Here is a 24,389-nt window from a genome sequence, read left to right as displayed (position 1 = left end):
GCTACGCTGCATTGGTTGGTTAAAGGCCTTTCAGCAAAGGATGGTGAAAAACTCCACTTTGCTTTCTGCTCTTATAGCCTTCAGTTTTTTTAATGCATCAATCCATAAAGACAGCCTGTCTCCAGAAGCTGTGAAGACCAGTCTGCAGCAGTCCTTCAGCTTCCGCCTAGGATAACCAGGACTGTCCATAGCCTCCCTCACGTTCCTCTCTGTCTCCTTAAAGGAAACCTTGTCTCTTCTACCCGTGACAGGGGCCATTTTCACTCATTATTTGCAGCTTTTCGTTATCTTCGACATTCCCATCTGCATGGTGCCTCAGTGAAGCCTCAGGGCCATGCACTGACCATATTTCTCTCAGCATTCCTCTTTAATGAGCATCACATTCACACTAGTACTTACTTCCCTTCTTCCCATCTCTCTGTGCCTGCTTTCAGGGCAGGAACATGCTCGCATCATCCTAAAGTATTTTCACTCTTCTATTTTGTCATTATTAAACAGTATACAGTATCCAAATTCACAGAAGCCCATCCTTCCTGTGCAAGAATGTAAGAACAGATATAGTAGATCAATCCAAAGCTCTGAATGTCTTTGTATCTTCTCTCTAGCAGTAGCCTATAACTCACACTCAGGAAGGAACACACCAGGAGATTTATAGAGTAACTTTCCCTTGTCCTTGGTTCAGTATGCATCAGTCATAGCAGTTTGTATAGGAGGTGACCCTTTCCCTTTCTGCATCAGAAGATCAAATGTCCTTTTTAAAAAGCAATCAGACTTGGTCATATTGCTGAGAGTATGTCTTGTTATTAGAAATCATTATTGCAGTTCCCCTTTAAGAATTTTCCTTTCTCTAGCAGGGGGAGGACCTCTGTTACACACCTCACTCCAGCAAACATGCAGAAATTTTGTGTTCATGGGATATAAAAGTCTCAATAGGAAGATGGTGGAGTCTGAACCTCCAAACATCTATGTGAGATGTGTGAGCAGCATGTCTTCCTCTGTTGGTAGTCTTTGTCATGTATGTTCTCATCTGGCAGGGACATGGCAAGTGCTTCATAAGAATAAGGGAGTTGTATGTCACCAGGCAAAGAGAATATACTTTGATCCAGATCTCCCTTCCAACACTCATCATGCATCATACGTAATATTTTGTCAATCTGTTGCCTTTCTGATTACATTTCTGTTATAAGCTGTACACACTGAGTGTTAAGGATTGACAGGAAGATAATTCAGATATATGGAGTAGACCTAATGGTTGCACATGACTGGGTTGAGGTAGAAAGATGGCAGTAGGTAGCAATGGACAAGTAGGCTAATTTGACTGTCAGAAATACTGTAAGAATAGTGGTAACTTAATAATGTCCTTGTTGGAATTCGAGGCAAAAGAGTGAGCTTCAGTTTAAGGCACAGTCCTTTTCCATCAATTTATAAAATGCTGTAATCCAAGCATTTTCATCCTGAAATGGTAGAATGGAAAACATTTTAAATGGGATAGTTTCCCATGGAGCTGCTGGGCCTGCGGATAGTTCAGACACTGATGAATTAATCCAAGGCACATAGAGACATTCCAAGGCAGGGAAAACTTGTAACACCTAAGTTACCAAAGATGATGTGGGAAACAAAGAACAGACTTCTCAGAAGACTCTTTTGATGCCTAACTTGTGGCATTCAGAGCTTAATATTTGGAGATACTGAGTATCACTCACTGATCTTTGTGCTGTGGAGTTTCATATTGGAGTTTGTGTGGCCAAGCTGTCCCATTTTGGTTACCCAAAGCCAAATCATACATTCAAATATGCTGGTCTCCATGTTTTTCCCAAGCTCTTGTAGTGAGTCACTGAGAATGAAGAATGGTTCTTAGCAGCCACAGATCCCAGCTGCAATGCCAGACCACATAGCTTTTCAGTAGATAGGCATTTCTTAATCTCCCTTTGCTAATGGCTGTAGCTCTAAAGCAAATAATTCAATCATAAGGCTGGAAATGACAGCCAGGAAATGCTGTCTGTCTCTTCATGCTTTAACAATACTCTCCATAGAATGTTATTAACCTTTTCATACCTAGTCCATATTTGTTAGTGTGAAGCTGTGGTTTTAGAAATGGGCATTTTTCATTGTATGGAGGAGCTACATTCATTTTGGAATTTTGCTCTACATGTCCATAAGTGTCTTTTTAGATTTGTTTGTTTTTCCTTTTGCTTTGCAAGCAGAAGTCAGGGAGTAAATCTAAGAGAACACTGAGAAGAAAACATCTCCTTCATCATCATCCTCCATCATCAATGTCCAAAAAGCCAGGTGCATGGGCATATATGCATGGGATTCTTGATGTCTTGCAGAACATCTGTTTTCTGATCAAGCTGTGGTAGTTTTTAGGGCATGGATGATGGCTCTCCCTACTCAAACAAAACTGTTTAGTTATTTCATTTGGCTAACAGAGATGAAACCATTCGGCATTCAATCTGCCTAGGATTTTTACTGCTTGTCTTTCTTTTACTGCTAAAGTTGCTCCAAAATGTCCCATTAGCATCAAGTAGCATCTCTGCTGTGCTGGCTGTGTAGATTAATTCATATCTGTCCCTACAGCTTTAACTCTTGTTGTGTCTCTTCATTATTTCTTTATAGACTATGTCATGCCATTTAATAGCAAAGGAAAGTCTTTTGTCAAGCAAATCCAGGTTGCTTGGTATATACACAGCGTACAGCCTTGGGGCTGTGACTGATATCCTGACAGAGCCCATAAAGAGAAGATAGGGGGCATTGTCACCCTTCTACTGATGACTCAGTAGAGTTGAATTGCTCCCCTTCACCCTCTGTTTACCATTAACCACTAAAGTTTCCTGCATTCCCACTGACAGACAGGCTCATTTGGTTTTCCATCACCAGACCTCCTTTTTTCATATGTACATTTGTTTGAGGCCTGTTGTCAGTCAACAGCTATCAGGTAGTAATTGTGTCAGCTGTGTCCAAATGGGCAGCACAAGAGGAGTCCATGTTTACTTCAATCAGAGAAAGCCGTGGAACAGAAGAAAATATCTTCAAGCCTTCCTGTCCATTTCTGCCCATAAAACAGAATGGAAGCAGTGGTGGGATTTGTAGGGAACATGGTAAGCTGGAGGAGTCTGGAAGGACCCAAGAGGACATGAGGTTGTTTGGCTGCAGCTTGTGTTGTCCCGTGTTCTGTCTCTTTATGATCCTGTATGATCTCATTGATTTATTTTTCTATGCTTGAAATCTGTGGCAGGCACTGAGTGACAAGTTCTCTGCACTGCGATGACCCCACAAATATTTGTGCACAGAGATCTGTGTCATAAACTTGATGTTATCACAACATTAACTGTGATAATGTTGCGGAGTGTCTGCCAACATCCAGCCTAAAATCTCATGCTAAATAATCCTAGTATTTAAAAAAACCTTTGATAACAGGGTTCTGAGAATCTGTTCAGCTAAAACATACAAGCAAGTCAGCCACAGAATGATTCAATGCCTTAGAGTTTGGGCTTGGTGGCCTAATGGCTTCTTCTGGAGAGAAGGGATTTCTTCCAGAGAACAATCTTCTCTGGAGAAGATGATTAATTTACACTCACTGATAGCAGCAGCCCAACCAATCCTCTCTTTGTGATGCCTGCACAGCAGTAAAACTGCTGTCTGGAGCTGTATGTTGTTGCAGTCCCAGAGGCAAGAGTGTTTGTCGTTGGCCCCAAACACCCAACTATGGTTCACAGCTTGTCTGTAACCAGTGCTGTACTGGAAATGATGCTGTTACCCAATGATGAGGACAAGGAGAAACCAGCCTGGGCCATGTCCCAGAGTGAGGTGGAAGTTCCCTCTGGTGGAGGAACAGACCCACTACAGAGAGTAGAGAGGTGGGTGCTGGACTCTCTTTGAAGCTCCATCTAGAAGGCCATTTTTGGAGATGCTGAATATTAAATGTGTCTATACCTGCAGCTTTATCTGTTAAAGGTGTTCTAGATCGTCTGGGAATGAGGATGAAAGAGCCTACATGATACAAGATGAGATACCTATTTTGGAGGACATTGAGCTGAGAGAAGCTGTTAGGTAAGGGCTGGATGTTGTGTGATGGATTTCCCCCTGTGGAGGTGGATGGAGGTGTGAGGATGTCTGTGACGCTTGGGGCTGATGAAACAGCTGATAGAGCTGATGAATCAGCTCCCAACTCTGCTACCTCCAGTTTGAAACGTTCATTCTCTCCCTAGAACAGTTCCTTGCAGTTTACTCATGATGCACAAAAGAATTTCAGTCACTTCCAGCTATGCTCCCTCAGAATGATGGGGAAAGATTGGTTCAGATGCACTGTCCTAGGAAAGAGCAATGTGTTGGGCTTGGAGGCAGGGATCTTGCAGTGCAGCTGCGGTAGCTGCATCCCCAGCCCAGATGTGTGACACCAGGCCAACTGCTCTGTGAAGCATCCTCCAGAGGAAGCTTGGGGCTGTTCTCATGGTGTCAAGATCCAAGGATTGCTACAAGACTGTAAAACGCATCAGGAATTCCCACAGGGATGTGTCCTTCTGATAGAAGAAAAAAATCAAAGCAGTGGAAGGTGCTTTCTAACAAACTGGTTATAATTGAAACAGACTGTGCCAGTGTAGCAAGGGAAAAGCAGAGCCAGAAGGAAACAGTTCAGTAAACCGTTCAGGTTAAGCTAACGTCTTTTGATCTGAGTGTGGGCAGAAGTTCCTTGTGGAAATTGGGCTTCACAGCTGTGTGAGATGTCCCGATAAAAAGTAATGGACAGGAGAGCGTGCTGGCTGTCACCTGGCAGTTACGGGTTGTCGGCTGGGCTAATGCTTACCAGCTGTTCCTGTTAACTTTCAGGTGTGGGGGGAGAGCTGTCTCTTGCTGTGTATCCAAGGAGCCCATCGGCACCATGCTTTAGCTGGGTAGGAGCAGTCAGAAGGGTTTTCTTTGTATTGTGTACTTTGTCCAGTTCTGCATCCCCAGTACAAGAGAGACCTGGACATCCTGCGAGGGTGGAGACCACTGAGATGGCTGTAAGGAAAGGCTGACAGAGCTGGGGCTGCTCAGCACGGAGCAGAGGGGACTTAGCGCTTCTCACCCACAGCCATAAATCGCTATGGAAAGGTGCAAGAGGATGAGGCCAGGCTCAAAGGCTCGGGCACAACCTGGAGCCCAGGAGCTCCCTCGGCACTGCTGCGCTGGCACAGGAGCCAGAGAGGCTGGATCGGGGGGGTTCTCCTCCTCGGGGACATCCGAAAGCCGCCTGAGCACCCCGCCCTGGCTGTCCCCTCGCCGCCCTCGCACCGGGGCTCCCCGTCTCCGGCAGCGAGGCGGGGGCAGCCCGGCGGGACCAACGCGGCGGGGGCTCGGGCTCCTCCTCCTCCCGCAGCCCCGAGTCCCGCGGGGGGCGGCGGCGGGGCCCCGGGCTCTGCCCAATCTCCGCGGCCGGGGCCGGCTGCGCGTTGGCTGCCGGCGGTGCCGCCAGTGAGGCTGCGCTGAGGCTGCGGGGCCGGATGGCCGAGCCGCCCGCCCCGCTCACTCGGGCGGCGGCCGGCGGCGGGCGAGGAGACGGGGGCGAGCCCTCCGTGCCGGGAGAGCCAGCGGAGCCATGGTGTCATGGATCATCTCCAGGCTAGTGGTGTGAGTAGCCGCCGGCGATTCGCAGCGCGGGGATATTACGGGTGGGTTGCAGAACGCTGCGGAGCTGTCACGGCGCAAGGTGACGGGGTGAGCGGCTGCGGGAGAGCGCGGCCCCGCCGGTGGCTGCTTCGCCGAGGGAACGGGGCTTTGTTAGCGAGATCGGGCGGCCGCTCGGGCACCCCCGAGGACCCCCAGCCTGGGAGGGGAAGCGTGCGGCTCCGTACCCCTGTCCTCCGGTTCGTCCGTGCCCTGGTGCGGGCACAAATTCCCTGCAAACGCTGCCCGGGCGACAAGGAGATGTCTTCCCCCACCTGCCGAGATATTTCGCCCCGGCTGCCCCTCATGGCGAGAGATTTGGGAGGAAAAGGCGTTTTGGATGCCACTCGGAAAATGCGTGAGGAGGTGAGGTGATGCCGAAGGTGGGGCAGCAGGATGGCCGCTGTGGCACACGCTCCCATCTGAGCAATGTGGCTGCTGGAGGCTGCAGTGCCGAACCACACAGATTGTTCGGGGTTTTCTCTGTACGTAGAGCTTGGAGCTCAGGAGAACATCTCCCATGCTCTGAAGGCGTGGAGGAAGGTCTGGAAAGGCCTGTCAATTTCTTTGTCTGCGAGAAACATGCCATGAGGTTGCACCATCAGCGTGGTTCCATTAAGGCATTTTCAGGGTCTCATTTCTTGCATTTTGAGATGAGACATAAAAAGAAAAACTCGATCTTAGCTATCTCTATATATCACAAAGGTGTTGGGGGGCTGTTGGATATGAAGGATTTGAATGGTTCTAGAGTTGAATCTAGCCCCCAGAGACTTATGAGCTGGATTCAGCTGCAGTTGTTGCTAGCGTTGATGGGTTTGTGCTTCATTCAAAGAAAGCATGTTAGCACTGAAGTGATTTAATGTGAACAGTATAACTGCAGGTATCTCTTATAGCAGTGCAAGCTGTAGCATGTATTGTCCAAGGCTGCTTTTCTTTCCTTCCTTCTGGACTGATTTCTGCTTTGAAAATAATAATCATCGTGTAATCCAAATAATCCTCAAGAACAAGGAATGTCAAACGAGAGATGGTAATTTTGCTTGCATAGGTACATACACATTTCATCTTAGGCACGTGGACTGGGGTAGGATAGGGGTAGCACACAGAGCACTTGACATTGCATTCAGGTAATTAGCTGAGCATACAGACCTTCGCTTTGTCTGAGCAGCGTGTCACAGAATGGAATCGTGTAGTGGGTGGTACCAATTATTCCTTATGCTAGAATGTCAATGGCAAATGATAATTTGAACATGCTATTTAAATATTAGGCATAGTAATAGTTAAAAAACAGTAACATAAGGAAATCTTGTACAAGCTAGCCTTGATCACCACTATCTTAGCACCACCACTTAATGTATAACCCATCCTTTAAGGATGCTCTGCACCAGGAAGGTGTGGGTTTGTTATGATCCCAGCAACATCATAAAGCCATAGAGTATTGCTTAAGATGCAGTTTACTGGGGCTAGCGTTGAAAAGAAAGAGAGGAGAACACTGGTAATCTTATGTCCCTGCAGATGCTGGGCAATGTGTGATGTGGACCAGCCCTTCTGGCTGGGTGCAGTGCACCATGCAGATCTGTCTGGGGGAGGTGACCTGACAAAGCAGTTAGAGAGATTGCTTAAAAAAAGAAAAGGCAGTTCTGTTCATCATTTCTACTGACAAATGAAAGGGATACGCACAGGAGAACTTGTTGCTGTACTTCTTATGACGACAAGGACAGGCAGGTGGTGTAACTGCTGCTGACTGCTATGAGCTTTCTCCAGGCTCCTGTGTTACAGTTAGCCAGCAAAGTTTATCCTGCAGCAAATCGTGGGCCAGAAGGCCAAACTGTACCTGTGGCATAGCACAGCACAACCTGTACCTGCTCATCTTAACTGGTGTGTGGCTGCTGACTCCTCAATATACAGTGGTCTTCAGATTAGGATCATTACAAAGATCTAAACTGTGTAATCTGATTTCCTCATCTGATTATGAATTGTCAACTCATCCATCAGTACGGATGTGCTGTAAGTAGAATGGCCACCTGGTTTAGGCTTTTTTTTTTTTTTTTCATGCTTATTCAGCTTTCCTCCCTCTCATTCCTCCCCCTCCTCCCCCCATCCCCCTTCAAACCTTGTTAGCTGATAAGGATTATGAGGGAAAATGTCATAGTATGATTTAATCATTTTGTGAGTCTTGCTTTCTGTTTTTAGGACTTCTGTTGGTCTATGTGGGATCTACCAATATGACTCAGCTAATAGTAAGAGCTCTAAAACAAAAAGCAAACCCTTGCTTTGGCTCTTGAATGCTTCGTCATTTTTATTACCTCCATTGGTTTTCTGTGCTCTGTCGTTTTTAATTAGTGGGTATGTGATTCAGTGCATTTTTACATTTGGGGCTGGGTCGTACATTCCCTCAGCAGAGCGCCATGGCAGTTTCAAACAGTCACGCCTGTGATTTGATCATTACTGCTTCTGTCCTGGCAACTTCTGTTTCCAAAATGATGCTGAAGGAGGGCAGTGGGCAATCTCGCCCCTTCCACATGAAGTCACGTAGCTGACTTTTTCACAAAGGGATGTCTGGAATCACTGTAGTTGTGACTGTTGCATCTTGGAGTCTTTGTTGCTTTGTTTCTGACAGTAACTGGAATGGGACCTCATCATGAGTTAATTACCAACCTTATTTATTCATCATCTTTGAGTACATCTCAAAGGACATCCTGGCACGTCTGTATTTCAGTTTCCTCAGCTGTGAAGTGAACTGTGCTGAATTTGTCTTCCTTTAGACAGACCAGAAAGGAGCAGTGACATGTCCTCCCATCTCCAGCTTACTGCCATTAATTGGAAAGGAGGTTCTTTTCACTTCAGATGGTAGGGAACACTTTAATAATGAAAACAGACCCCAAGTCCTTCTGCTAGAGTCCAATCTGGCTACAGCAATCATAGGTGATTAGAGACTTCCTATACTTTAGGCTGTTGTCTAAAAATATTTTAAAATTAAAAGTGGAATATATAAATTAAGCCCACTGTATTAACATAGAAATGCCTTTCCAATAAAGATGGGGGATAATAAAGAACAAAAGTGCAAGTTTCTGGAAGCTTGGCATGTCTTACTGCCTCTTGAAAGCCTTTCAGTGTGGAACACATCGCCGAGGAAGGAGATGTCAGTAGAAATGAGGTTAGATCAGACAGGTCATCGATAGCAGAGATGATAGTGTGGCTTACGGATTTGAGCTCCTGCCATTAAAAGCGCATTGCAAATGTTTATGACATTGTTTGCGGCAGCTTCAGATGTGTTCCCTGGGAATTCCCAGCTCTATGGGGAAATAACAGGGATTTGGGAATCTATAAGAAACATCCTTTCATCTGGCTGCTGGCTGGAAGTAGGTAGGTCTGAACAAAACAACATCCAGCAGTAGGCCTAGCGTGCTCCTGGCTGAGGCTGTGGGATGAGCTTGTGGTCATCTCCTTTGTGTACTGGGAAGTGGGAAGGGTGGACCGCCTGCAGTGCCAGTGGAATTTACTAAGAATGGTTACCTGTACCATAAGGTGGTGTAATCTCTTGGAAACACGTCTTGCACTGCTGATCTCTCACACAAAGATTCCCTAGTCCTGGTGGCTCCCAGCCTGATGTGCCACTGAGGCTTTGCTGAGGAGACAGAACCTGTTGGTGTAACTGACAGAGGAGCATCCAGCGCAGGTGCGACATTTGCTTTGCCCTTCATGTGAAATGTGAGCGTGAGGATCGCACTGCAGGGGATAACGCTGCCTGCTGCTTTGTCAACTGTGACCCAGATATTCCCTGCACAAGCACAGATGTGGTGGAAATGCTCTTAGCCCCAGTGGGGAAGGCTTTCTTGAATGTACAACCATACAACGCAGATGTTACCAGTCCTGGTTTGGTAAGGGAGGGTGTTTACCAGACTAGAAGTTGTGGAAAATAACTAAGGGGCTTGACCTTTGCAGCTGCCTTAATGCAGTACTTTCCTTTTAGGGGATCCACTCAATGTCACTGTATTAATGTACTTCCGAACATTAATTTAATCTTGGTTTTTGAGCAGTGTATTAATGAGAGTTGGCTGTTGGGTTTGGGCTTTGTTTTAAGAATTTGGGATGGATGTGGGAGGATGGAACAAAAATACAGACTTAGATGCTACCTGAAACAGTTAAACAGACAAGAGCTTAAATATTCTGAACAATGGTGCATTGCCTTCCAGATCCTCAGTGCTGCTATCAGTGTTATAGACAGCAGAATGCAACAGCCAAACTGCCTGTAGAGTTGGGCACTGCAATACTTACAAGAGGTTGCTTGGTCCCAGAAAGGAGATTCAGATCCTAGTTACTCAGCCTTGGTCTACTGGTGGCTGTCAGTCCATGAAAAGACAGCAGCTCTACCACAGAAACCCACCTGCAGACAATTATCAGTTATGCTGATTTAATTAAATAATAGATTTTTTTACTATATTCCTTAATTATAAGTTTTGCAATCATAACAGCTGATTTACAGTTTTGTAAAATATTCTTATTTGGACATTTTACCAATCCATGCTACTCATGCATCACCTATCCTTAAGCAACAGTGGGATATAAAATGAGCTGTATGTTTCTTTCAAAGGATCAGCTGGTCCAGTGATTAGATAAGGTTGAAGAAAAGCTCCTCCATGCTCTTACTGCAGTTAATGGAGGGAGACAGCCATCTCACAGAAGCTTCCATTAAAGATAATGCATTGAGTAAAGAGCTGGTAGGTCAAGAGGAAACAGTCAGTACAGAGAAGACAAAGAAGTGTGTGTAATCACACCTCCTACTTCTGGGTAGTAAGAGTGCATTTGCCTTTCTGCTTCCATGCTTTCAGCAGGCAGAGAGGCAGTATTTTGGGAACTTTCAGGCTGATCATAAAGGTAGGTGAAGAGTTGAGAGCAATGCAGAAGAATTGGTCAGTTTGGTTTGCTGTCGACCCATTATGTGTCACAAGTTCTTCCAAGTCCTCACTGAATAACTGGGGTCTGAGTCTAGGCTTCTTTTTGTTGGACTGCACTTGACTGTAACAAAAAGTGAGGGCTACTCAGCAGGTTTCAGATGGCTCTTGTTGAGATGGAATGGCTCAGTGGAGGGAAGGGTCTGAGTGAGCAAAGCTTTCACAAGCAAAATACCTGGCAAAATGTCACTTAATTCACATCCTTTTCTTGTTACTCACATGCTATTTAGCTTGTAAACTCTTTGGGATGGGAACTTTAATTTAGTCTTTTTGTTTGTACAGCAGCCTATGCAATGAGATTTTGTCCCTACCTGGTTCTCCTAAGTTCTGTAGCATTCTGAAGATAAATAACGTATGAATAAATGCAGTTCTGCATTCCTGATGAATCACTCAAGGTCCTGTGCTCCTCCTTGTTGCTGTTACTGGTACAGTGTACATGGTCTATGATTGCATTTCACATACATAGAATAAGAGTAGTTTTTTGTTCTAAGGAGCTCTTAATTTAAATCGATGAAATACAGGCAAAGCAGATGGTGAAAGAAAGTGAATTAGAAACAACAAAACGAAAGGTGCATCTTTTCTGTCTGTGGTTTGTGTGCCACCTAAGAAAAGGATTGAGATAACAGGGTGCTCTGCTTATTCTGCAGGAAGGACCCAGAGAGGCACTCTGGACCTGGAGCAGCATGCCAGAACCAGAGAAATGAGTGGTGCTTTCTCAAGCTTTGCACACAAAGCAACTCTCTCATTCTGATAGGCATCACAGGGCAGGCATTTCTCCTTAGCGGTTTGTTTCTTGTAAACATATTCTGTGGAATATATCAAGGGGAGACAAGGGATTCAAATTTTATATAGGTGATAAAGCAGGGATCTGTAAACTGGCAAAAGCTGATATATAGTCAGAGAGGCAGTGATGGTACTGAAGGAAAGATGGTACAGTAAAAAGAAAAGAAGTAATGCTTACTTTTCAGAAGAGACACACTTATAGGAGGTAGAGGGTTTGATGTCAAGTTAGACTAATTGTGACAGAAGGACAGCTGACAGCACTGGCCTTATGTCATGCTTCTCCAATGTTTCTCCAAATGCTGCCTACTTACTTGCAGCAGCCCTTCCTGTTAATGTGCAAATTACTTCTAAACAGCCAATTCCAAAGAAGGAATCAATCAGCCAATGAATCAGGCTGCATTTGGGCTTTCCTCCTTCTCTCCAATGGTAAACTTTCACTCCGTGAAGCAGCAGATTTTGTGGGACAACAAAACCAGCACTGAAAAACCTATTTGTGAAGAGCTAGGAAGAATGCTCCTCGTGTCTGGAGTTTTGTGCTTTTTGGACTGGTCCCAGGGATGCCAAGGCAACATGTGTAGCCTGCCTTTGGATCTACAGAGCAATTCAATGCTATCAGCATCAATGAACAGTTGCAGCTCCTGCCCAAGAAACGCTTCTGTTCTGTTGAGTTCATACTGTTGCTTCCTTTCACTGAGCTCAGTTGAGCTCATTCACTGTATTCCTTGTTTCCAGGCTCTAAATAAGTATCTTTAGAGACAGCCAAAAAATGAAAGTAACTTCTTGCCTCGTGTTCTGAAGGGAGAATTTGTGAGCGGTGTAAATATGGATTTTGAGCGGAACTTTTCCAAGTCAAATAATCAAGAGTTCAGAGGTGCTCTGGGATGTTTTGTGTAGTCTGGCCCATCATGTAGCAGAGCTCAAGCAATGACAAAGGAGAGAAACCAGGAGGGCAACATGGGAAACTCAAGAACTGGATTGTGTCTGTGCATATCTAAACTTAGACTTGTGAGCCATCCCCTATTATGTGACCCACAAGAATCGGCTTGTCTGATCCTCAGTGTTAAGTCATCGTGAATAACACCATCTGGCTCCTAAAATCTATCTGTAGAATTCACGGTGACATTTGCAGGAGGAAGATGGATGCTGGAGCTGCACTGAGGCTGAAAGGCGTTGAGCTGGGTGATACAAATGGGTTTGCAGGGCATGCATGGCTAGGGAGCAAGCACAAGAGGTGGCTGTGTGGAAATGAATTGATGGTCAGTGGTTAGGTACCACTGAACACACACTTTTGCAAAAAACACACACCAACAAACAAAATCCACTATTTTAATTGTATTTTTGCTGCAAAAAGTAAAAAAAATAAAATAAGAGGGGCCATGGACATAGCAGATATAGACACTGAAATGTGTCACTTCAAGTGATCCATTTAGGTCTGAGCTGAAGCACGTTGGCAGGGCAGGCTGGGGGCAGTTTGCATCTTCCCTGGTGTAATTGTATCTGTTTTGCAGCTGGACAAAGGATTCCACTTTCCAGGTTTATTGTTTTCACTTTGCTTGTAAAGATTTTGGTCAAAACAGAAAGATGTTGCTATTTAAAAAGAACATTAATAATTAAAGTGAGGTACTCAGGAGAATATATTCCACAAAGCTGGATTTGTTGAATTTAAGTAGATCATAATAATTTCCATGGTAACACACTCTACTGTCCTATATACGGAAACAGTCTTTCTTGTAGGATCAAACACAGAGAGGAAGCTGTTATTTAAACCAGATACCTTAAAAACACAGAAAATGAAATAAGAGTAAATAATTTCCTGCATAAATGTTGTTGACATTTTCTCACTTTTGTAATATTATGCTAACCTCTTTTTATAGCTGTCAGACTGCAATCAGTCAAACAATCCCCTGCTGACTCTGGCTTAGGGAGAAACTGTAATCTAATGATCCTCTCTTAATATGTCATCGCTCTCCCTCTCCATACCTGTAGATGTATACAACTGTAACTGTTCTGTATCTGTAACAGTGACTATCTGAAATAATCGCATCTTGTCTGTTTTGTAGTGGAATTAGACTATGGAATCATAGAATCACAAGATTGGAAAGGACCTACAAGATCATCTGGCCTAACTGTTGATGCATAAGTGATGCATTGCCAAATTTTAACAAGAACTGCCACAAAAATTCCCAGTCTTTGCTTATAAACCTGAAGGATCAAGGGTGGATGTTCTGCAGACAGAGGGAATAAATAGCTGGAGAATAGCTCAATCACTTTCTTATTCCTAAGGCAACAGAAGGGCTTCAGAGTGCAAAAACAGGTGCAGCTCTGTGGAAGTCAGTGAGCGAAGTAAATCTATCCGATGAGAAACCCAAGGTTGTATCTGTAGCCTAGAATGGAGAGAGCCTTGGAGAGGGTGCCAGCTGGATCCTAAGAAGTTGCACTTTATGTGATGAAAATTGGCAAGTTCAAGACAGTAAAAGGCTTTTATTTCTTATGAGTCTCAAATTGAATTGATCCTGTCCTGTCTTTCATCTTAGTGTTGGGGATTTTATCACCAAATTGTCACATGGCTTTGCCTGTGCTTCAGCGACTGAAGAGCAACAGATGGGCCGACCCAAAGCCTGTCATCAGGGTATCTGTGACCTCAGTGCTCTGTGAAAGTTCACAACTGAGCTCTCTAATAAGCATTAGTGCCCACGGAAAGCTGAGGATGGGGAGTGTGACCACTTTCTCTTTAAATTGCTTGGAGGAATCTTCGTAGAACCATAGAAAGGCCTGGGTTGAAAAGGACCACAATGATCATCTAGTTTCAACACCCCTGCTATGTGTAGGTTGGCCAACCACCAGACCAGGCTGCCCAGAGCCACGTCCAGCTGGATGTCTTAATGCCCTGTTGCAGGCTGCCCCAGATATACAAACTACTTTGTTCCCAACAGGGAGAAACTGTTCTCTCTCATACTTCATACCTACACATTGCATGAAGACCTTCAGAGGCTGCCTCACATGGTTAGCGCTTTGCTTGTGTGATTTAAGATCCTGGCTGTCTTGAATCCGTTTCAGTGCTGTTTTGCAGAACTGGAAATCTCAAGAGTCTGCTGCCAACCCTTGCCAAGGGCCAAGAGGAGGTGCCATGTGACTGATATACAGATCCTATGCATACTTGTGCAGATTATTGCTGGATCAGATCAGAATGAACAGGGCTGGCTAAGAGACTACATGCAGCCAGACTGAAAGATCTCTGCTGCTATCCATGAGGCAGGGCGTGCATTCTAAGTGCGTAAGTACTATGCCAGATTTTGCATGGTACTGAAATCCAAACCACTTATCTTTTTTCCTGTGGTTTGTATGCAATTCGTGGTTAATCCCATGTAAATGTACTTCACACATCTCTTTTTTTCCCCTCTCTAGTATTTACTTATAGATTGGATATTTCCCCCTTTGCTATAGCATGCCCTGAACTTTCTGCACTCAGAGGTGCTCTACAGCCACAGCAATGGCTCTGTATTCATTCTTAATTATTATTCTGCTGAGGTTTGCAGATACTTGGCTGTAACAAATCAGATCCCTATTCAAAACGCTATTGTGCTTCAGATATATTCTTGAAATCAGGAAACCTCGATCCAGACAGTCAGTCCATAAATGGCTGCAGTCTGTAAAGAGGCAGTTCTCAGGGCACATTCAGCTACATGGTGTGGCTGAGACAATTAACCATTTCACTTCAAATAGCAATGCTTTGTTTCTGGAGAGCTGCACTTGCAGCACTGTCATCCTGTGTGAATCTTCTTGTCTGGGCAGGAGAACAAACATTGGATTGTGGCATTTAAACCAGCATATGACAATGAATAAGAAGTGATGGAAAAACATACATAGGATAGCAGGCGGTGTGGGTGTTCCCACCAAAAGTACAGGCTGCCTTCTCACGCAGCTGCCTGCTTAGAAATCTCTGTAATGGACGTAAGGCATTGGCTCCTTTTCCCTTGCTTCCCTTTAAAGTTATTTCTGTGAAGTCTCCATCTGGTTCCTAAGCCTCAGTTTATATTTCATGTTATATTTTGAGTAGCTGCCAGCTGCAAGTTATATATGTGTAAGAGAAGGTGAGAAGGGAAAGAAGGTGAAGTCACTAAGCCAAAAGAAAGAGAAAATTCAAAACCTTTACTATTCTGAGCTGTGCAATACGCTGTTTGTTGTTTTTTTTTTTTTTATTCAAACCCTCAACAAAGAGGTTTTCCTCCCTATGTAAGGATATGTTTGTGTCATAGGCCCTGATCTGAGTGCATTTGCATTTGGGAAATGCAGCACAGAACAGTGGCATGGCTCACAGCTCTTATGTCTACTGCTCTCAGCCAAAGCCCAGAATTCAGAGAGATACGAGAAGTCTGGGAGAGATCAAAATTGAATGCAAATGGGAACGTGACATCTTCTGCCAGAACAAAGATTGAATAGCTGGGCAGCAGTCCTGCTGTCTGCAGCATATAAAAAAGCTTTAGTCAAAACCCTTCACCAAATCATGAGATTGCATTTGAAGTCATGACTTTTATAATATGTATATATATATATATATCTGTGCACTCTGATTTGTCCTCCATCCTGCAAGACTGTTTGCCTGTTCTTTTCTGAGAAACCATTAAGTCTGAGAATTTATTTGGAACAGAGATGTTCCTGTAATCACTTCCAAGAAATCACCTGATGAGATTAAATGAACAAATGTTAAGTATTGGTGGTTCTGAAGTACTGAGCAGTGCTCACAGAGTGAGGTCATCCAAGTATGATGATGGAGGTGATAAAAGCCAGCACAGAAACGTAGCCTGGAAACTGCAACTTCTGTTTCCAGGTTTGACTCTACTTGGGCTGTTACCAAGCTGCTGATTTCCAGTGGAGAAAAGCATTTAATTTCCAGCAAGATCGATGGAACCTGTAGATATTTATCATCTCTGAAAGCTGCTTGTTGTCTCAGGCTGCTCTAAAGATTTTTTCTCTCTGTCCAAAATCTATGAATTCCACTTGATGTAGTGAAGCTTTCTGTGTGAAGCCCTGTACTGTGAGATGCTTCGGTAGATACTGGTCCTCATTCTTAAGTCTTTCCTGAACTCTGTGTAATTAATTGTTGTCAAACTTATAAATCATAATGCAGTTAAATAGTCGTGGTGTCGGGGACATGGGTGGAAGCTGAAAGAGGCTCCTTCCTCTGTCTTATTGTGAGAGACCCCAAGCTGATTTGTTGAACACTACAGACATTGGAGTCTAGAGTCCTTCGTGTAACAGGAAAGTATCTGAGCTGTTAAACTTTAGGGAGAAGCTTTGGTAAGATAGGAAAATACCAGGAATTAAAGGAAGAAATCAGATGTTCACCAAGAAGTACCAAACCTGGAGATGTTTAGTGAAATAAAACAATCTGTGAGAAGCTGATGTCTTTGTTTGAAGCAGAGGAATTAAGCAGTGGGATGAATGATGTAGGAAAATTAATTAGAAGTGATTAGAGATTCCAGAGTTCAGAAGAGAAGCCTTGCATCTTGTGAGACATCCCTGGGTGCTGAATCAGCACGTGCCTGAATTCTAGTATTTCTTATACTTTTGTTCTCTTTGTTGAGCAAAGAACAAAGATATTTTAGATTCCTATGCAAACTGCATGAGTTATATCTGTCACATGCACCTGCAAAGGGAATTGTAAATCAGGACTTTTTAACCTTTGCTTGATTCTGGACAATATGCAAGCATTGCTGAGGGATCTACGTTTATTTTAAAGGCTATGCAGTAGTATCTCTTCCTAAGAGATGTAATAAAGGCATGAGACATTCACCCATGCAGTATGCTGTATGTTCCGAGCTCAAATGAGTGACTGTATCCTGCTCAGTGGCAAATGTAAGTTCTGCATGTCAGCAGTGCATGATCAGTGTCCAACTGGGGGAATACTCAGCTGAACCTCTGAGAAACCAGTCAGGAAAATGGGCAACAAGAACTTCCAAGGCTTTCTGAGAACTACTTGAGGATGGGAAGACTTAAATACATTGATATTTCTGTGTGTAAGGTCCTGCTATGCACCCAGCTGTGGTGCTGTAAAGTTTCTTTTAATTAATACGGCAGAGAAGTGAAAGCTTCTTGAATTGTATTTGTCCTCTTACAAACATAGGTGGACCCTTTGAAAATGCTGAGTATGTCTTAGTCTTGGTTTCATTAAACGCTTCTACATTAGAATCATAGAATCATAGAATTGCTCAGGTTGGAAAAGACCTTAAAGATGATTGGGCCCAACCACAACCTAACCACACTACCCTAACTAACAACCCTCTGCTAAATCATGTCCCTGAGCACCACATCCAAATGGTTTTTAAGCACATCCAGGGATGGTGACTCAACCACCTCCCCGAGGAGCCTATTCCAGTGCTTAACCTAGAAAATACAGTTCTCCAACTTTTAAAGGTAGAATTTAGACACCGTGTCGGAGATTGTAATTTACAGAAACCCATTAAATCAAGTTTCTACTCAAGCAAGGCTTTGTTGGACATTGCAGCCTCTGACCCTTTTAAAAATGAGCATTGCATGGCTATTAGATGTGTGCATGGATAATTTCCTTTCTTTTGCTGGAGCTGGGAACCTCATGGAGAAAATAAGTATCGTTTTATCTCCAAATACATGCTGTGGGCTACAGAGTTAGGCATAGAAGTAAATAAGCTGATAATGACGTCTGTGCTAGTGGCTTTATGCAAGAGTGGATCATGCAGCAGCATTACCATAAAACCATTACCTTTTATTGTGATGCTGCACAGTAAATGACACAAGGGACTGTAGAGATAAGGGGACATGCAGCAGTTCTTCTGGCTCACAAAACGTGGCTAAGCAAGAGGAAGGAAGAAGTGTTCATGAATATTTACTGTAACTCCCTCACAACCTTTTTTAATGTCTTTGGCTATTGGTGACAGGTCCACTATAAATCCCAAATTAAGACAAGGTGGTACTATTCTTTACATACTTCCATTGGCAGTCAAGTTTTGTTTTACAGGTAGCTAAGCAAGGAGCATTTTGAGAGTCCTGCTACAGTGAGACATCTGGTAATGCCACAGCAGATCTCCTGGCTAGCTCCTGGGAGAGAGCTCTGCTTGCAAAGTGAAGGATGTGGTGTAGCTGAGCAAGGCAGTTCTCCAAACAGCAAGGAAAAAATTCTTTGTCATTGAGGGAGAGAGCTCTTCTGCACCTCTGATGAAAGGAAGGGCACTGCATAGTTCTGATCTGGATATGTGGTTGTTTTAGTGAGAGATTTAGCCTGCAGATTCAGTGAATTTTCCCCTCTGTTTGGCAGTTGAGAGGCAGTGTCTGGCTTGAATACGTGTCCAGTTTGGGTCTCCCTAATATAAGGACACAAATAACACACTAAGTGACATCTATCTTAAGGGTTTTGCTCTTCTCAGATAGGAGAGTGTGGGGAAGACAAGCATTTACAATGATTTGGTGTTGATGTCTTTACTATTTAAGTTGCTGTTTGTTGATACTAAGGAAAATAGACTGAATACACACATCTGGCAGGAAATCTCTGCTGCTTCTTGGGTGCTGGGGGAGCCTGGTTCCTCTGGAGTCAGCCCTGGAGGATGTTCTTCCACTCTCCTGTGAGTGCTAACGATGAAGCTCCTTGGTGGCAAGTGTTGGCTGTTCCCTATATTCAGGAGGACTTCAGTGCATTCAGTAGGTATTTTACATTTTAATCATTGTGAATGGATACATGAACAAGTAAGATGTGAAACAAGGCTGAACAGAGTGCCAGAGTAGCTTCATGTTGGCATGCCTTCCTATCAGGTGTGAACTTTAGTCTGCTGTCTGCCCATGCATCCCATAATAAGTATCATACCCCTCTAGGCAGAAAATGTTCTGGTCTGTAGGGTGCTCAGGAGACCCTCTTCCATTGACTCTGTGAATGGGTGTCAGTCCTGGGGCTGGGTTGGAGTGCCTCTGTGCTCCTTTGTGTGTGCAGAGCCCAGCTTTTTATCATCTATCTTAATGCTGTGATTTAGGATTATCCACTATAAGGTCATTTTTCTTCTAATTTATTTTAATTAGAGGCAGATAATTTCGCTGGTAGTTGAAGCTGAATTCAGAGGTGTAGCCAGCAGCTCTGCCTGATTGTTTGTTAGTGACCCATGGCTTCAGTACAGAGGATCGTTTGCTTCTGATTTCCTTCCCTTCATGCCTAGGCTAGACTGGAGGCTGCTCTGTATCAGCATAGCTCCAGCTGGGGATCTCTCCCTCCTTGTTTATCTCAGTGCACCATGCATTTCATTAAGATACTGTTATTATCCATATAAAATGGGAAGATTAAAAAGGATGAATGAAATGAGAAATGACCCTAGAGGAAGGAAGTCTATTAAATCCACGCTAGAAATTCTTGTAGAATGCATATGAGAAAAGACTAGGAGTCTGCCTTTTTAAAGCTGTGTGACAGTGTCTCATTTTCTTTACTTGTGTTTTAAATTATGCTGGTTAAAAGGCAGGTGCCCAGCCTTTCCCTAAAATGTTGCTCTAGTGGCCAGTAGAAATAGCAGTCTGTGTCTGTGGGCCATAAAGAGAAGTGTGTTTTGCACGGCCCGTGAACTCCCTGCAATGTTGCAGCTGTTAAATATAGCATGTGACATTCTGGTGCCACTGCTAACGAAAGGATCGAGGTGGTCTGAAGATTGTGATGTTACCTGTAGAATCATCTTGCTTTCCTTTTCCTACTCTGCTGCTTTAAAACTAGAGTTTAAAACTGGGCATTGTCCATATCCTGTATATTTTCAAGTGGGCGTCACTGTCCTTACCATTTAAAATAGAGATAAAACATCAATAATCAATGAAATAATCAATGAAAGTGCAACCTGCTTTACTTCTCAAGTCACTGATAAAGCCCTTTGAAATCCTTGTTTGAAATGTGTTATTGAAATGAGGTGTTTTCTTTTATTTTTATTTTAAACTTAACTAGAGGTTGGACACCCAGGTCTGGAATACTGTGGTTAAGTCCAGTGTGGGTCCACGTGTTTTCAGTATGGCTGGTCCCTCTTTGGTGGTCTGGTTTTTTGAGTTAATGTTGTAGAATCATGAGAGAGATAAAAATTAAGGTTGTACTGATGGAAGGAGTTTGTTGTTCATTTACTATCACATTTATAGAAATGTCCAGAGAGCAAAATGATTTTCTCCTCAGGCTGTTTTACACCGAGCTTACCATGACCATACCTGATCCATGTTCCATGCTGAACCGCTCTTCTGGGCTACTGTAGAGATCAAACCAAGGTTTTCCATGCTCTTTCTGGAACTTGTGGAGGTCTGTTAGTCCTGGCACTCTAAGCAGCCTCAGGTCTGCTTGATTGTATTGGCACAGGCTGCTCATGGAGGTGGTGGGGTCACCATTCCTGGAGGTATTCAAGAACTGTGGAGATGTGGCACTGAGGGACGTGGTTAGTGAGCATAGTGGAGGTGGGTCGGTGGTTGGACCAGTGGTCTTTTCTGATCTTAACGATTCTGTGATTCACTGATGATTTGTATCAGCGGATTGAACCATTGGTATCCCAGAACTGATTGTTTCCAAGAGAAATCAGTATTTTTTCAGAGTTCTAGCTGAGTATTTGGGCCAAAGAGGCCTTTTCCTCTGATTTTTTTTTTCTTTTCTTTTTTAATTATGTTGGTCAACTAAAATATTCCTTTCACTTGATTATGCACTTCTGTTAATATTCTGTCTATGGGAAGTCAAAGCAACATTGCTCTAAGGAAATAGAGTTGCAGCTAATTTGATGAACTATAGTTGGATGTAATTTGTCATTCCTTTTTTCTGTCCCATGAGTCCAAGACTAGAAGTCCAAAGCTGCCTTTCAGGGAGGAACAGACTAACAGGAGCTTTTGCATTTCTCTCCATCTCCTTGGCCCATGGCAGCACTTAAGGTTGGATGGTGAAAACCTTCCATGGCCTGAACAGAGTTGTAGGATACACAGTGTACAGTTATGTTCTAAATTGGGATTCCTGCATGTAATTGAGTTTGCTGAAAGTTGATTCACATAGCATCAGTTAAAATAACTCCAAAGTAATACTTGCAGCACAGTTGTTGTGGTTTTAAATGAAAATAATGCAGATTCTTTGTTGCTGTGTGTCCATATTGTATAGTCCTTTTAGCCTAAAAATGAGTTTGCTTAAGTTATATATCTTGTTCTTTTCCTTTTTGTCCAATGAGCCTGCCATAAATCTGTATGCGAATTCACAATACAGATTTTAAACCATCTGTCATTTCTGGAATATAATGTCAGCGCTTCTAAAAAAGCTTTTTTCCACATAAACATCCCCCTCTCCAGAGTCAGAAAAAAACAGCCCTTCCCATTTAGGTTTCAAATTGCCATTTGTTTGGCTTGGAAAAAGGCAGGGGTCTCAGAGCAGGAAACACAGGGACAGTACTGGGTAGGGAAAACATCAGCAGCACACAGATGCTGAGCACTGCCTTGGTGGAGCTGTGAAGACCAGACCCGGTCACATAGCAGAGAATGTTTCCTTCTCTAAAAGGTGCAGATTTTACTTCCCTCAGTATTAAATTCTAATGAATTATTTCTCCTCCAGAAAGGCCTGAATGAAGCAGTGCAAGGGCTGGGACAGAGCTTAGTACTTTCTCCTCTGGTCCTACTGAGCTGAAGCACTGGAAAAGGAGAAGTAGTGACGAGGTGAATGCCGTCGGGGCCCACAGAACACTATCTCTTGCAGGCAGCTGCTCAGAGACTGATGCATTATGCCAGGCACAACGTTCTTATCAACTCACAGCTTCCCACCCGCGGGCCAGGGCCCTGTATCACCCTGGCATGCTCTCTGGACGGATCCTTCCTTCCAGTGTTGCTTTGGCCCATCTGCATGGGCCAGGCAGCTGCACTGAAGGAAGCGCAAAGTAGAACAGAGCGGCTCGGTTACACATCTACCTGCAATAAATTTTGCTTCTTAAAATAGCTGCAGAGCTATGAGAGATTTTTATGGCAGTCCTGCAGACCTTTTCTATCCTGAAGGACTGTAAAGAAAGCCTGGAAGTGTCAATGTGCATGTAAATAAATGCAATTCCACCTGAGTTTGGAGGCAGCCTGGAACAACAGCTGGGAAGAGGAGAGTGCCTTCTTAATCTTGGTTGGGTTTTAAATATGACATCTGAGGTTGTAGATATATATGTGTCAGCACTGTGAGACACTTCACTGCTTGTGGTTTTAGGAAGAGCAGAGTTAAGTGCATTATCTTAACGATCCTAGTATTTTACAAGGTCTGTCCATCTGCAGTGTTGTTATTTTTGCATTTCTGTCTTCTGCCTGTAACAAGAGGTGGAGCAGCAGGGAAAAGGGAACCATATTTGCCTTCTTTTGACGTGTCTTGATGTGGGGTCTTAAAGGGAGTAAGAATAATGCCAAAGCTTCTTCCTCTGCTTGCCACTCACTCCCAACTCATAGCCTGTGTGTGCCTGGCCCTCTCCCAGTTTCCATCTGAGGAGTGCCCTGGCTGAGGGGGTAAAAATATGGAGAGGAGTATGCTCTGTCTGGGGAGGATCATGGCTGCTTAATTTAGAAGCACTGAGGACAGCCCTTGCTCCTACTATTTCTGCCGTAAGCACAGTTGGCGTCCCTTTACCCTGCAGTTTCACCAAACGGAGTGATTATGTTTCACCAGCCATGGTGGAGTGGATGGCTTCTGTAGTAGCCTGGCAGAGATGTCAGCCATGGATCTGGATGGGAAGCTAGGACACTAAATTCTTCCGTCTTCTGTTCTCTTGGTGCCTCGGGACACCTGGGACAGGGGAGGAGGACCATTTGTGGCACTCCTGGAGTCTCTGAAGGACAGCTGCAAAATGACCACAATGAGCTTGCTGGTGCCATCTCCCAAGGAATACCAGCCTGGAACCTCCCATGTGCAGCTGGTGCTTCCTCTGCCCAAGTCCCATTTTGGATGTCAGAATTGGCTTGGCAAGTGACCCACATTAACCCCATCCCCGCCCTTGTGCATAGCTTGTTTTCACATTCACAACTGTTGGATTTGTACTGAGCAAATATGGTACAAAGACAGTGCTGTTTAATTTCAATCTGTGTCACTGTGTGAACGTTAATTAGGACTGATAATAAGGGACCCTAACCTACTGGCACTCTTCTCAACAGTTTCAGCAAGGAACATTGATGTGGCAACAGCTCAGCTGCTGCTTCACATGTAAGAAACATGCACTAGCCAGCAAACATGTCGAGGAAATAGGAGATATTTCAGCAATTCCTGCATGTGTCCATCCCTGTGTTTGAACAGAAATTTGTTGTCTTGGCTGCTGTGTGCTGATGATGTGGAAACATTAGTTATTTTGGGGAAAATAAGGGCTGTTCTATTTGTGTTGCAGTGCTCCGATGTTCTACGTGTTTGGGCAGCCCAACCACGGATGGCATGGTAACAGGATGAACAAAACTTGGATGGCTTGGGATATGGATGGTGTATTGCTGGTGTATTTGTAAGAGCAGGTTGCCATTCAGAAAATATGAATTTGCAGGCATTTCTGGAGGTTACCTCTGAGTCCTGGTCAGTTCTCATGGAATTCTCTGAATGTTTCCATTTATTTCAGTGAGAGCTGCTGTGATGTGATAGTTAATGTTACATGCAGATGACCATAGGATCAGGTCCCTCATGAGGAAAACAGCATCTTCAGAGCTCAAGATGTTGAATTAAGCACTCCACAGTCTTCATCCCCGCTCTGATGCTGATCCCTGAGCAACGAGGGATAGGATTTAAGATAATTGTCCTATGCTTGTTAACCTGTGCTCTGTGAAGGCCAGACTGCAACACTAGCAGATCCAGAGAAGGAATACAAAGAACATAACAGCAAGGGCTGACTGTGGCTCTGCTGGTAAGGGGAGACAGAAGGTTTGGTGATGGTGCAGCTGCTCCCCTGTTATATGACAGAAGTTACTAAAGAGGAACCAACAGCTCCATTGCTTTACCACTCCCCTGATAGTCAGGAAACCCTACAGCATGGGAAGCTTCATCCCTTTTTGTGTCATTTAGGG

The 24,389-nt window shown here is 44.1% G+C and overlaps 1 protein-coding gene across 10 annotated transcripts in view; it reads left to right on the top strand.

Moving 5' to 3' along the window:
* The first annotated feature begins 5,203 nt into the window (after nt 1-5,203).
* Nucleotides 5,204-24,389, top strand: part of REEP1 (receptor accessory protein 1) — a 60,335-nt gene continuing 41,149 nt past the window's right edge. For 3 of the 10 annotated variants that reach the window (XM_085223676.1, XM_085223681.1, XM_085223679.1), the window contains exon 1: nt 5,210-5,651. In XM_085223676.1, coding sequence (XP_085079802.1) covers nt 5,587-5,651 — 65 coding nt within the window. In that variant the 5' untranslated portion in view covers nt 5,210-5,586. Of the gene's footprint in view, nt 5,652-24,389 lie in introns of all 10 variants that reach the window. The other 7 variants (XM_085223678.1, XM_085223677.1, XM_085223682.1 and 4 more) reach the window with 5 other exon arrangements.

The sequence above is a fragment of the Meleagris gallopavo genome, chromosome 4 (assembly GCF_905368555.1).
Source record: "Meleagris gallopavo chromosome 4, MGAL_WU_HG_1.1, whole genome shotgun sequence".
NCBI classification, from domain to species: domain Eukaryota; kingdom Metazoa; phylum Chordata; class Aves; order Galliformes; family Phasianidae; genus Meleagris; species Meleagris gallopavo.
This window is presented reverse-complemented; position numbering and strand designations above follow the sequence as displayed.